This window comes from Anarhichas minor, unplaced genomic scaffold (assembly GCF_050575085.1).
Source record: "Anarhichas minor isolate MPS153535 unplaced genomic scaffold, ASM5057508v1 ptg000004l, whole genome shotgun sequence".
In the NCBI taxonomy this organism is placed as follows: Eukaryota; Metazoa; Chordata; class Actinopteri; order Perciformes; family Anarhichadidae; genus Anarhichas; species Anarhichas minor.
Window position 1 is genome coordinate 422,730 of NW_027466450.1, and position 15,385 is coordinate 438,114.

The window sequence follows — 15,385 nt, forward strand, 5'->3', positions numbered from 1 at the left end:
TGTAGGCCTAGTGTTTTCTTGAATGATTAGTGAGGCTGCTTTCAGTAATTGTAATGTTTCCTTGTGCGCAGAAATGTCACTGCAGTAGATATCGTTAGACATCTAGTCAGCAAAACTGTAGACTGTTTATAAACTCGACAAAGGAAACAGAATTTATCTTTTGGCCTAAATAATTATTGAAGTTATGTTACTGTTTTGTTGTGCATAAATGCGCGCTCAAATTAAATTCCATTGAGCAGAAGTGTCTCTTTTCACCAGGCTCTGTTCAGGACTGTGGCCATGATGGTGCCGGACTATGCCATGATTGCAGAGATCGTGCTCTACTCGTGCGGCTTTGTGACTGCACGGCCCCTATCGGTGAAAATCGTGGCCACTTACCGACTTTGTTCGGAGCAGCTGTCCTCACAGCATCACTACGACTATGGGATGAGGGCCGTCAAGTCTGTGCTCACTGCAGCTGGAAACCTCAAGGTATCTTAACACAGCTTCATTTTGATATGATGGAGTTTCTTGTTCATTTACCTGAATATTTTTTATGATTTAAATGAGTATTTATTTTCAGGAAACACATTTCAATCAACAACAACAATCTTTGATCGTTTAACTAAAAGACAAATGTGAAAAAAACAAATGAGTGCCCTAATTGGGGTGCAACGATTTCTCAACTCTTGCTCAGTCTGTGTTGATGAAAGTAGTGCCGTGCAAGTTAAAAGGCAAGCATGCACATCAACCTGTGTAATGTCTTGCCTCATCTTAAAAACAGATTTAGTTACAGATTTTATGCAGAAGGGGCAAGTTTCTTTTAAGTAGGGCTGGATTACACATTGGTAGTTCTGCGATACTGTTTGGATTGCGTGCACTAGTGAAAGTTAGTTTATGCCCCTTGACGCAGCAGTAATCGTTCAGACACTGAATAATCTTAAGAATTGTCCCAAACCTCCTTATTTTCCAAACACGACACAGAGAGCAGTGATGTGTGAGAGAGGAAGAAACGAGCTGTCAGTTTGGCTTTCAAAGAGGCAGTTATCAACAGGCACCTGCATTTTTTTATTCACACGGGGGTGACCTGATGCTGCAAACATAGGATTTCTTTCATTGGTTTCTATATAGACTTAGTAGGGACACTTAACGTGCTGGCTTTTTAAATTTTGAGGTGTCATGTAGACGCGTACACCCGCTAACTGAGGAAGCTTCCTGACTTGGTTGTGATTCTCATGTTGCTCAGACAGACTTTACAGTGACGAACAACTGCTTCTCATTACATGTCATTCTTCTCCTTTTCTCCCCTTCTTCCGGGTTTGCTGCACTGTATGTAGCTCACTTTTCCAGAAGAGAATGAAGACACCCTGCTGCTGAGATCCATTATTGACGTCAATCTGCCCAAGTTTCTGGACCATGATCTGAAGCTATTTGAGGTGCGATAGAATGGGGCTCCTCCTGTCCTGATTAATGGAGCGATGCACATCATGTGATGTCAGCCCATGTTAATTCCAGGCAGTTAATTTGGAGCAGTGATGCACAAGGACAATTTAAGTCTGTTTGAGTCAGAACAGTTTACCGGAGTATGTGTGTGTGTGTGTGTGTGAGAGAGAGAGTGTGTAGGCTTGTGTTTTTCCATTGTATGTTGTTTGAAACTGTGTTTAAAGTTACTACATGGAACTGGGCCCGCTACAGAGAAGGGAGGCACAGGGAGAAATATAACTGTGCGGGACATATTGTCAGACCTTTCTTCATTAACATGAGAGGTTTTCTAAAGGGACTCTGGTGCTCGGAAACACGGGGACCAACAAATTTAACCCCAAATTAAAGTTCCTCGTAGTAGCTTTAAGTATGTGTGTTCCCTCATTCAACCGCCCTCACTGTTCCCCAACTACTTTGCCTTTCCGTCCCAGGGTATCACCTCTGACCTCTTCCCGGGGGTCAAGCTTCCACAGCGAGACTACCGCATCCTGCTGGAGGCCATCGAGGAAAACTGCCAGAGGATGAACCTACAAGTCACTGAATTCTTTACCGAGAAAATCCTGCAGATCTTTGAGATGATGATAGTGAGGCATGGTTTCATGCTGGTGGGGGAACCCTTTGGAGGCAAAACCAGCGCCTATCGTGTGCTGGCAGCAGCGCTTCACGACGTCTTTGAAAAGGTATGATGTCCTGTTTTGGATCTCAGGTGCATGCTGTACACTTTATCTGTTGACAAGAAGAGTTAAGAAAGTAAAAGATGGATATGCTAACTGTGATGGTTGGAGAAACTGGGAAGGAATTGTGAATTATGATAATGGCGACAGAAGTGGATAAAAGTTGCACGTTAGGCTGCAAGTTGTGTGTCAGCTTACTATATTACATGATTCCTTGCATGGCACTAAGTCTTGATCGATAGCTACTTCAAACCACTTTATTTTCCTGGTTGCATTTCCCGTGAATGTCCTTGAGGTCCAACTTATTCATTATGTTCCTGTCAGGTATTAACCTGGTCAATTTGTCAGACATATTTGGAAAAAAAAGCCTTGTTTTCAGATGGTTAACCATGCATTCTTTAATTGTACTGTGTCACAGATTTTAAAGGGGTTTCCGGAGTCCTTGAGACATGAACTTGCTCAATCAGTAAAAAAAAAAATGAAAAATCACAAAAACTTTCATGTCAAGTAAAAATATGTGTTACACCCAATATCCAAGGCTTATCTGAGCTACATGTTTTTCCCAAGTAAACACATCCATCCAATTTGTCTGAGCTGTAGTCTTTGTTGAGCAGTTATCGATCTCCCAGAGAAGAGCAGAACTGGCTTGTTGTATTTAAATGGCTGAGAGGGCTGAGAGGCATCCCACCAAGGAGACAGATGAAGGCCTGCTGATGGAATGCCTGGCGATGCCACATTTATCATCGTCATCCTTGTTGCTGCATGTCCACTGATCATGTCCAACCCCCCCCCCGCCACCTCCCCTTTCTCTCCTTTTTTGTTGGTCTTTGTCTTTTCCCCAGCAGCTTGCGTTCCTCATTGTTTTTAACTCAAAGTGACACATCGTCTGAAAAGCTGTTTGTTGCACTTTTTGCTTCTCTTCCTCGGTTAGCAGAAGTCCTGTCATGTAGACAGTAATCTTCCAAGCAATATATGAGTCTTGGCGGAGATAAGTCGGTGAAATCGTGCTTCGTTTTGCTTCTTCTTTACCTGTGAAGTAAAGAATTGTTATGTGTATTTGTGTATCTAATTTGTATTTGTCCGTGCATCCGTTTTTTCTTGAGTTCCCTTGAGACATCCCTATAATCTGTCTGTTATCTCCTGTGCGTTCGTATGCGTGTGGTTGTTACACCAGGGTCTGATGGATGAGAACGACGTGCAGATCACAGTTATCAATCCCAAATCCATCACCATGGGACAGCTGTATGGCCAGTTTGACCCCGTCTCTCACGAGTGGTCCGATGGCATCCTCGCCGTCAGCTACAGAACCTTCGCTTCCTCCCAGGTAAGGTGGCTGCCCAGAGTATGTCGTTCTAAACAGATTTAGGTTCAGACACAATCAAACAAGCAAACAAACACACAGTATTGTCAAACTTGTGAAGCAGCATGCTGATCCGGCGACAAGCCCCTTTACACCCTCGTACAGATGAACATGTTCACACTTGGGGGTTGTGCAGGGTTAGCCGCGCACCACCTGTTCCTCATTTGGATACAGAGCACTTGACATGCAGTGTAAACGCACGATGTGGTAGAATTTACATATTCATATAGTATTTCAAGCTGCACAAACCCTGATGTAGAGACTATTTAGCAGAGGACGTAACACCTCCCTGTTGCTCCCACGGCTTTCCATTTGCTTAATACTATTTGCAGTCACAAATAATAGCTGAGAGTGTTGACCTCGACCGAAACCATCTCTTTATACCGTATCCTGTTGGGAGGACTGTGGTGAAGTTGTTTAATCCGCTCCAAAGGAAGGAAAATCTTCAAAACTGTTGACACCATTCCATGTCATGTGCCCATTGTTTCATGTATCAAAACAAGCAATATCCTTAAAGGTGTGTTCAGACAATTCTTCTACAACTTCTTCTATACTGAAGTAGGTGGATTTGGCCCTTTATTTAACTATTCCACTGGAATTTGGGGGTTATGAAAAGGGGTTGGAGGATTGTATTCTTTTTGTTGTCATTATTTCTCTATGTGAGCTTAGCTCTGAATGCTCAGTCTACTTGTTACTATGTGACTGGATTGCTTGCACAGAGGTAGTAGTTGTTCATCACCACCTTATCAATGCTCAAGTCCTACGTCCTGTTCAAATCTTGACAACTTGCACTGAAACAACCGCGATTAGCCAAAGAATGTCAAAGTAATGGCGTCTTAACTGACACATATCAGCATAGATGACAGACTTTCAAACTAATGTTGTCTCTATGGAAACAGGCATTTAAAGCAACTTTGTGTCACCAGTCAAAGCAAAAAGTAATTGAGTTATTCTTTGTCTCACTTATGCTGTGCAGCTACATAGTTGCTGTGACTTTACCTGGGAAAGGACTGCTCAAAATAGACATTCATGCTCCCGACCCTTAAAGCAGAGCTGAGATGACAACAGTAGAGATGTAGAATGATGCTATTGCTCCGTAACGTCATCCTATCAGTTGAAACCTTAAAGCATGTTGCACTTGTGGCACATTCAGATGTGGCCAGAGTTGCAGCATACTCAAACGTTTCATGGTTTATGGAGCTGTGCAGCGAGGAGGAGTTGAAGTTTAGGATCATTGTACAATAGGCACGGCGTTCCAATTCATTTCAAACTTGTAGAAAGAGAGGCTGCGGTGACAGGGTAAACAACAGAAACACACTGCTGTCTTGTTCAATTTAGATCTTTAATAACGCTTTTCCATTCATGTACGCACACTAGACACACATGGGCAGACGGTTTACGGATGGCAGTGGAGGCATGTCATAATGGAAAATCATTTGTTCGCCCTGTTCTCAAATTGTTTCCAAATGAACTTGTCATTCTAAAAATTGGCTCGGTATATTAAGTCGTCATTTTTTTTTTGTCAATGAATAAGGAGTGTGAGGAGTGGTTATGACAGCCAAGGCAGTACATACTGATGCAATGAAAATAGAAAACGAGAACAAGGCTCGTTGTAATTCAGTTTCAAAAAAGTCATTTTCCTCTCCGGGCAACAGTCTGTCTCTGTTTTGCTCTTTTTTTCTGCATCGCATTTCACTAAACACATTTTTTTTTTGTCCGCTAATCTGGAGTCAGCAGCAGTGTGGTACTCTCTTCATACAATTTTTTACTTTTTTTTTTTTTTTTTCAGTGCCAACGCTCTCTGTCAGATCATTACATTACAGTACACTCACTTCCCTCACGAGCACCAGATGACCCCAGCCCAGGCATCCTCCATTTGTTTATATTACAACAAATCAATTTAAAGCACAGCTCTTGCCAGCCCATTTAACTGAAGAATTGACGCTTGTTGTCAACCTCCATTATGACAGCGTGTAGGTGTTAATTTCATTAATTTAGCAAACATTCGTCGCTTAGGTTATAATGCACAGGGGTTTGTCTGTGACCTTGAAAGCTTGCAAAGGGATTTCTGTTAATGTGTGCATATGAAGGCACTGTGTTTATAAACCAGATGGTAGAACACAAGTTTTTTTTTTTGTGCACTTTTAAACTCTTCTTCTAAACTTTACAGCTCCATGAATACTTAAGAAATTCTATATACTTTAGCACTGCAGGTTCCAACCTTCTGGTACATTTAGTTTGTCTTTTCCTTGAAGTAAAACGCCTCCCAAAGGGTTTAAAGGTGTTTATGTATCTGCCTGACAGTCTGTCTGTTTGTGCCTGCTTACATCCATGCATCCCTCCTTCCATCTGTCAAGCTACCTCAACATCAAGAATTACATAATTTCACTTGGCTTTGCTTTAGTTTTATTTATTTGATATGGTTATGTATCTATGTTTCGATAAGTTACAATAAATGATGAAGATAAACCAACAGGTCAACAGTGTGGTCAGTATTACCATGACCTTTCTTTTGATGTATGCACATGTAATTGTGCTATAAATGAAAATGTTCCCTCAAGGTGTAAGAAATCCTATTTCTTCGCTCTCTCAGAGCCCCGACAGAAAATGGCTTATCTTTGACGGCCCAGTGGATGCCGTGTGGATCGAGAACATGAACACAGTACTCGACGACAACAAGAAGCTGTGTCTGATGAGCGGTGAGATCATTCAGATGTCACCGCAAATGAGCCTCATCTTTGAGCCCATGGACCTGGAGGTGGCGTCGCCAGCCACGGTGAGAAGCACCTTTACTTTGATCAAAAGAGCAGTTTGGGCGCTTATCCACATGGCCCCAGTTTGGAGAAGCAGCAGCTAAATGTATTTTAGCCAACTTAAAAAAAACGAGTTTACCACTTTACCTTGCCGTCAGACAGCCCTGTCTTACAGGGTACTGAAGCCGTTAGACTCCTTTTGACAAAAACATTGATTTTACCTCGATCCGTAAGTTGTTTTGTGTGATTTTTTTGTGTTTTAAAGGGTTAGTTTGGATTCACCAAAGTCACACGATAACACAAACTAAACTAACCGATCGAGGAGGCGGTGGACCAGCAACTCCCGTGTTCTGCGAGGTATAATTCCTGTTTTTTGTCAAAGGTGTCTTGTGGCTTTTGAGGAAAATATAGATAATGGTTTCAGTTCCCCATCAGAAAGGACTGTCTGACGGCAAGGTTAGGCGGAGAGAATATTCTAAATATAGCATACTCTTAAACTGATGATTGTTTTAGGTGGGCCTTTTCTTTTAGCTGTCTAAACTATCTTTACTGCTGCCCGTATTCCTGCCTGTTTCTCCAAACTGAGGGCTTGCCGACTGTGACAGGTATCTCATACAACCCCACTTTAAAAAATTCGAACTATCCCTTTAAGGGTGCAAAGTGCGAAACATGTATGTGTTAGCAGCTACTTAATTTTACTAACCAATGATTCATTCACCGGGAAGAAATAACGCATACACATAGCACTCCAGTTGTGCAGACATTTTTGCAGCTGTTTCAAAGGAGATATCCAACATAGACTCTTTAACAAATGCAGTCAATTGTCAAACTTTGCTAACAAAGAGATCCCAGGGGTGACATGCCTCACCATTCCTTTTGAAATGAACTGCAACTCCATCTAAAGACCTCTGGCACTACATAGAAACACTTTTTTTTGTAATTGTGCCTGTCGTTATGGTTCTTTTGTTGTGAGGCAGTAACAAAGGCTCTTGATTGCAATACATAGATGCCTTGAGAGAATACCTTTGCATCTCCCTGGCTCTACTTTCTTTTATCAAACACATCTATTTTGGATTCTCTATAGCCTGGCATCTGTTTCTTTCATCATGCTTGATGTAGAGGCATCACCCCCCCCCCCCCCCCCCCCCCCCCCAATCCTCACACACATGTGCAGTATCTCTTCTGTGCACTGTTGATCTCTTTCCCCCTTTTTTCCCCCTTCATTTTTCATCTCCTCCTCTCTTTGTCTAAGGAAGTTATTTTCCCTTTTGTGTACTATCTTACAGTCCTCACTCTTCTTCTTTCTTTCCCCTCTCCTATCATATCTGCGCTCTTAGCTACAGCTCATACATTATGTCTTCACCCATCTCTGCTCATCTTTCTTCTCTGTTCTAACTTTACCTGCACCCCTTCCTGAAGCTATCTCATTAAAAGGCTCCTCTGGAGGAAAAGGTTGTAATATGGGCATCATCCGGTGTGAATTACACATGGTACCCCATATGCAGCACACACTCATTTTCGGTATTGACCAGTGTAAAGGATATAATGTAACTGTTTGGACGAACTTTATAAATTCACCGATGTTTGGTCAAATTAGGAACACAACACCTCTACAATGGTCACCTAGTTTACAGTATTGCATCCAATGATTTGCTGATATTGATCCTGTTGTAATTCTGGCCACTGTTCAGGTACTTTTGCTCATCGATATTGCTCATCAAGATATGCTTCGCATTAAGAGTAACATTCTTCTAACTTGATTGTCCTTTACCACTGGCTGAGATGTGTGTTTTTGAGATGTGATACTTGTTTGTGGCAGGTGTCTCGCTGTGGTATGATCTACATGGAGCCTCATATGCTTGGCTGGCGACCCCTTATGCTGTCCTGGCTCAATACCATGCCCGCCACAGTCAATGCTGCGCACAAAGACCTCATCGCTGGCCTTTTTGACCGCATGATGCCGGCCTGCCTACAACTCATTCGAAAGGCCACCAAGGTGCCGAGCCATCCGCAGGGAATTTAGTTATTTTCTAGCGTTTTACTCAAAGGGGAATTTTCCACTCAACATCTATACAACTACATGTACCAAAAAATGTTTAAATATTACTTTGATTTATGTGTATTTCTTCACGCATGTTTAAGAAGCAAACCTTTGGGGTTTTGAAATACAACAATACAATACAAGTCAACGATACAAACTTTTTATTCTTATCTGAGTCCAGTAGTATATTCAGACATTGCTTCTGTTTCAGTTTTGATGCGTGTTCTTTCTTTTTTGCTTTCAGGAGCTGTCACCGACCTCTGACACCAATCTAGTCAAGTCCCTGATGAATCTGATGGACTGTATGATGGATGAGTTTCATGATGAGGCAAAGATGAAGAGCATGGATGAAAAAGATATTTGCTCCTGGTTGGAGGTTTGTGTACACACCCGCTATGCTATCAATTAATATAAAGAATACAATTAATGATGATAAGATATCAATTTAAAATAGAAACCCACAAGTGGCTACAGCATCATAAAACAACAATGATGGGTTATTAGACAGCATTATTGAGTTACTGTGGGCCCACAACCCTACAAGGTTTAACGGTGCAGCCCAGCGTCCTGGAAGCCGTCCACCACATACATGTTAAACGCCTTCATGCATGATGCAACTTTCTGCCGTTTTGCAAAAATTGTCGATTTGATACAGTACCAAAAAAAAAAAGACAGTGAAACCACAAGAGCTTAGAAACGGCAAGTCGACATCCAAGACCTCCAAGATTAACTGATGTGCCGCTTCACATTTCTGCACAAACAGCACTTGAGTAAAATCACTGGTATGCTGCAACGCTTAGCAAGAGAAAACCAGCAGCCAGTGAAAGAAGACAGCTCTATCATGATAGGGACTGACAAATGCCAATGGTTCCAGATACCAAAACTACACTGCATACACCATATATCACTAATACAGATGTTAGGAAGGGTACTAACTTCTATTTTTTCCGATTCACCAGTTCCCAAATTGTGCAAATAGCAAAAGGAATGATACCCTGTCTAGATGCTGTTTCAAATTTCATGAACTTGTCATATGCCGAGGTAAAGAACAATCTGTAGCTGTAAAATGAAATTGGAAAAACAACTATTTCGAACAATGGTCTGAAATACTAATATCTGAAAGGGCAAGTTGAACACACCCCTATTATGTGTAGCTGGTGTGTGTTAGTTTCAGCTTAATTCAACCTTCTGTTAGTTACCACTGAATTCTTAACAATAGGTCAATGAACTTTTGCATTGCTCCTTAAAAGACACATCCAAAATAAAAGATTTTATTTTAGCAAACACAGATACAGTAAACACCAAAGAGCCTGCCTTTTTTCCTTTTACACGTACTGCTTCCACACAAGCCCACAAAGAGTGGAAAAGTTTTAGCAGATGAGCACTTTCCTCTGCCCCCTGCCCGAGTGCCAATTGATTTTTTTTACCTCTGCATGCCCTCTTTTGACAGCACTACTATTATCCCCCTGTGGCACGCTGCTCTGATGAATGCCTTTCAAGCCTCTCTCCCATGTTTCTCAGCCAGTCATTATCAAAGTGTTGAATTAATCAGCAGGATTAACAGCAGGAGCTATCATGAGGCTGCTAAGCTATTTCTAATTCCGACAGTATTCCTGCTGTTTTCCCAACAAAGACATCTCTCCTCTGTGGATTCTGGTGTTTGTCTCTTAAAGGAATCTGTACATTGGTTGAGGCATTAACATGTTCACTGCGCATTTTGATCAGTACAATAATTACAAACATGTACGCGCAATGACATTTTTGACTTTCAACCCCAAACTTGCACAGGGATTTTTGGGCTTTTGTTCCAGTATGGTGGTATCTGTCTGATGAAGATATTTTTTTCACCCTGCAAACTCCATGTTGAACATGATTTTGTTTATTTTGTGGGTTACGGTCCACAGGTTAATTAACACCGTAGAAAATTATGAAACATAAGAAAATACAAAAAAGGCAGCTGGAAAGGAAGTGATATTTTATACAATATAATAAATAAAATTAAGTATGATTTATCCTATAACACGTATCTTAAGTATACATTTATTCTATTACATTTAATAGGGAAATGTTTTATATTCCACTGCATTCATCTGACATAGTGGTTAGTAGGTACCTACAATTAGTTACAATATTTACTTAAGTACAATTTTTAAATGCTACATTAACCGTCAAAATTGAGGAACTTTAGGGACCACCATTGCTATTATGGACAAACTGACACACATCATATACACAAATCAAAACAGTAGTGACGGTTGTCCTTTCCTTTTCATACAGAGCATCTTTGTGTTCTGCCTGGTGTGGTCAGTGGGAGCCAGCTGTGATGATTCGGGCCGGGCCAAATTTGATGCTGTGGTCAGGGAGGTCCTGGTCGGCCCTTTAAGTGAGGAGACCCGCTCCTGCCATGGCATTCTGGCCACTGTCGAAGCTCCACCCAAACAGCTCACAGTGCCTCTGCCCGATGAAGGAACAGTCTACCAGTACCGCTTCATTAAAGAGGTTGGGCTAATATATGTATTTGTTTTGCTTAGAGGGATGTCTTAAAAATACTGTGAAATGTGTGACATACTTCTTTATGAGCTGCTTATGGAAATAAACATACATATTCCGAGTTAAGAATGGCACGAAAACCAAACCTCTCTCCGTCACAATAAAGAATGCAAATGGTTACATTACACAATAGTTTTGTTTACGCCATCATTACTTCAGTAGCTGACAACAAACACAGGAGCGAGCCCCTCTACACTCCGTCTACTGGAAGAGTGACATACCCGTATTACATCTCTCTTTTCCTCAGACGGTTGGTGAAGATGCTCATTTTTTGTCTTTGTGTGACCTTAATAAAGTGTCACGCTTCAGACTCTTCACATGGCTCCACCTGCCTTGAATTTATTCCCAGTGAATTCTTATTTTATCACTGAGGATGGGGAACAAAGCGCTGTTTTCACAGCAAAGGAAAAACAAACCTATATAGTCCAGTTCTCTCATTTGAGATATTCTTCTTTTGAAAAAGGTGTCGATAGAAAACTAATTATTCCTGCAAAGGTTTGAAGAGAAAAATAATGTATGGTACATCTAAACTGTGTGACATTTTTGTCTTTATTTTTAGAATATATTTTAGTAAATATCATGGTCATATTGCATACAAAATCATTTTGGCAGAGATAGTTGTGAAAGGAAAGCTTCATATTGCCACATAGTTAGGCAATTGTCAATTACATCTTACAACTTGATTAGAGGAAAAGAGCTGGTATGGTTTGACAATAACAAAGAAGTTTGTCAACACAAGGCTGCTATGGATTTGATAATTGATATTTCTCTAGGCTATTGATATGAATCATTTCTAAACACAAGGAAAGATTTGCATATGATTAGAGACCTTGTAAGTACACACATCTGTATTGTTTACATCGCATAATATACACAAATCAATTTGTGTGCTCCATGTTGTCATATGTTCTAACCTACAGTCAATGACTGTTATTATATATCTGATATATATATCAATTGCAACGATTAACCTTTTTTATTTTTTATTTTTTTTATTTTTTCAAATTCCTCTTCAGGGCCCGGGCAGCTGGGAGCTGTGGACAGATGTGCTGAAGGCCGCTCCCCCCATCTGCAAAGACATGCAGTTCAATGAGATAATCGTGCCCACCGAAAACACGGTACGCTACATGGCACTGATGGAGCTCCTCGTCACCCACCAGAAGCCCACTATCTTCATCGGCCCCACTGGTACTGGCAAGAGTGTCTACATTACAGTGAGTCGTCTGCTATGTCTTACTTTGTTGACGTAACGCTCGGAAAGCTGTAGGGTACTTTACGTTGAGCAGAGAAGGATGTGAGGTAAGAATGAAGCAGATGCAGCTACTTAACATTCATTTTGTGATGTAACCACACATAAAAATAAATCTCTTGGCTGTTGCCTGGTTATATGTGCTGGTAGACTTACCAGTACTTTGACATTATTACCACAAGTGGACAACAATTGCTGTTATCAGCTGTTATCAATACAAATGTCATTACTTTTTATTTCTTAATGCTTGTTTCTTAAGGTGGTGGCAATTCACAATAATTATTGAAAATAGTAATAGAGGTACTCTGTAGAGTTTTCTTGTAAATATATTTATGTTTATTGCAATGTTTCTCATTAAGCCGTCTTTTTAAATATTTTTGAACCATTATTGTGTACACGTATAATATTTTTGCTAGCGAGCTAGCTGTTATAACCTTTGCTCCCACCAACCGTTGACCGGTAGCAGGAATGTATATGTGCATAAGGCACAAACAAAACTGGGACCTATTCGTCGAGACATACTACATATTGTCAAAAAATCCACAGGATACCTATAACAAGCATGTGCTAAATTGGTTTGTTTGTTTGCTTCGTTTACGGTGGAATACAAGTAGTACACTGGCTTGTTAGTCTAGCTGACTAATTAAAAAATGGCCTTAAAGGTAGGTTGGTATTAAAGAAGTCTTAAAACGTAGTACACAGAATTGTACCTGTAGACTCCCTTATTATACACGGGAATTCAGCATGATCACACTGTGCAGAGCATTACTATTTTCAGTATTTGGTCTTTTTTTTCTTGTTTCTATTTCTGTCTGCTCTCCAAGGGAATTGGGGATTGGACTTTAAGCCATTTTTTTTTTTTATAGCACAAATGATTGTTGCCACATGCAGAAAAAAAAAACCTGGCTATGCTACCAATAACAGCATTCCGTAGGATGAGTGAGCATTCATTTCTAAGCAGTGTAGTCACAGCCTTGGGAAACAGGAGTATGTGCTCTGAACATACAACTTATTTGGAGGCAACACAGCTATACGCACACCAGGTGTGAAATGGCCACCTTGGAGAAATACTGAGTATCTCTCAGCAGACCTTCAGCTATTTATATCAAGGGCTAATCCCCCCTTCCCTTTGCGTCATTAGTTCATCATTAGTGTGCTCAAATATGAGACTCTGGGGTGAATAGAGATCATCTCACTCGGGAGCCTGCCTTGTTCTCCACTTCCTGCCTGCCCGCATGGTGGAGCAGCTCTGTCCCATGCCGCTACCAGCAGACCGTGGCTGAATCCCAAATCGGGCTGGAGTGATAATCAAGCAGCAGCACTCAGACCGCAAGACTATGCCTGGCACGGTGCTGGCACCGGCACAGTCGGGCAGCTGTGCACAAGCCTCCTTCAACCGGCCCTTTCTACTCTTGAGCGAGACGGAGAGAAGCCGTGCCACCGGTTTATAATTTACATGTAGACAAGAGGATGATGATGCATCTTGGCTGCACCCTGTGATCATTCACATCACCAGTCCCCTTTAATTATGCAGGTCGTTACTCACATGATTTCACAAGCATATGTGCACAGGGGAAAGTTGGAGCATGTGCTCTGGGCACAAATGGTACATCATAAAAGTAACGTGAAAATAGATCAAATCATGATAAAAAACATCAGATCACACACAACTATAGTTATCTGTTCACTGTTCTATGATCTCTTTTCATGTAAACAGTGAAGGCCTTTAGTCAAAAAAGGCATTTCAAAAAGTGTCTTTAAGCTTTTAGTAAATTGCCCTTTTGTCAACCCTCATGCAAAATAAGAAAAATCATCTATTATATCCTTTTGGCCTGCAGAACATTACTGTGCACCGTGCCCCCAGAGGGCAACTAATTCCCTATTTCATTTCAAAGTCATTTTCAGGGATTAACTGTGATCCAATTTTTTATCTAATGAAATACTCACTAAATACCACATTTAATTAGATTTCAAAGCTTATCGCAAGCATTTGCCGGTATCAAACTGGAAATTATAATTTTGTGTCTACCTGCACAGGCTCTTTGGCAGAGTTGAACTACTTAAAAACCTCTTATTGTTCTTGCAGTTTGTTGCCATTTTGCGTTATTGTAATATTGCTTATATATAGATTATCAATGTGATGATATACAACAAACTCAATACTATTTGGATTTTGATGATGATCTGTGTTCATATGTACAATATCTCTTGCCCAGGACTTCCTGTTGAATCAGCTGCAGAAGGATGTCTACAGCCCATTATTTATCAACTTTTCAGCCCAGACCACAGCTGCACAGACCCAAAACATTATTATGTCCAAGCTAGACAAGCGGCGCAAAGGAGTGTTCGGCCCCCCATTGCAGAAGAAAATGGTACAGCCTCTTTAAATGTTCAAATTAAGTTTTATGTGGCTGTGATGCTTGTGTGATTTTTGTCAGTGTACAGTCAGCTGTAAAGATGTGTAGTCATTTTATAACATTTTATATTGAGACACAGCTGTGAATAATGTGCATCTAAACAAAAAACTGTAGCTTTCAATATCAAATACATTGTGTTATCATCGGTATTTAATCCAAGTATACCGATGTTATATCCCATCAGGTGATATTTGTGGATGATGTGAACATGCCAGCCCGGGAGGTTTACGGTGCCCAGCCCCCCGTGGAGCTGCTGCGCCAGTGGCTGGACCACTGGAACTGGTATGACATGAAGGACTGCTCCATGATCAACCTTGTGGATATCCAGGTCATATCTGCTATGGGTCCCCCTGGTGAGTAGCAGCTGTGGTAGTCTAAAGTGTCTTAAAAGCGTATTGTTACTGCAATGATACGAAAGCCCTAGATGGCTTGTCCTCGGTCTCCTAACTGCTGCTGAAGTGCTGTTGAGTTAATGTTACAAACCGCGAGCTGCTGTTCCGTGGAGCTCCGTCGCTGCCTTAAGGTGCTTACAAATAGCAAGTGTTTACCACTTCCACCTCCACTACAACTACCAGCGTAACAACAGCATACCCCTGTTCACTGAGGCAGCTGGCTGCGACAACTGTGAGAGAGAGAGAGAGAGAGAGAGAGAGAGAGAGAGAGAGAGAGAGAGAGAGAGAGAGAGAGAGAGAGAGAGAGAGAGAGAGAGAGAGAGAGAGAGAGAGAGAGAGAGAGAGAGAGAGAGAGAGAGAGAGAGAGAGAGAGAGAGAGAGAGACCTGGTTTACTTTTTATGATATTGCTAAAATAAGCTAGCAATCTAAATGTGCCATTTAAACTTGCGTCTCAAATTGAGACCGGTGCTATGTCCTGTTGTCAAAA

General features: G+C 41.2%; 1 protein-coding gene across 1 annotated transcript in view; it reads left to right on the top strand.

The window, feature by feature from the left end:
- dnah7 (dynein, axonemal, heavy chain 7) overlaps positions 1-15,385 on the top strand; it is a 68,656-nt gene that overhangs the window by 22,498 nt on the left and 30,773 nt on the right. The window contains exons 28-38 of the mRNA XM_076105271.1: positions 259-471; positions 1,317-1,415; positions 1,893-2,141; positions 3,310-3,459; positions 6,089-6,271; positions 8,068-8,244; positions 8,534-8,665; positions 10,567-10,788; positions 11,856-12,053; positions 14,305-14,460; positions 14,690-14,858. Coding sequence (XP_075961386.1) covers positions 259-471; positions 1,317-1,415; positions 1,893-2,141; positions 3,310-3,459; positions 6,089-6,271; positions 8,068-8,244; positions 8,534-8,665; positions 10,567-10,788; positions 11,856-12,053; positions 14,305-14,460; positions 14,690-14,858 — 1,948 coding nt within the window. The remainder of the gene's footprint in view (positions 1-258; positions 472-1,316; positions 1,416-1,892; positions 2,142-3,309; positions 3,460-6,088; positions 6,272-8,067; positions 8,245-8,533; positions 8,666-10,566; positions 10,789-11,855; positions 12,054-14,304; positions 14,461-14,689; positions 14,859-15,385) is intronic.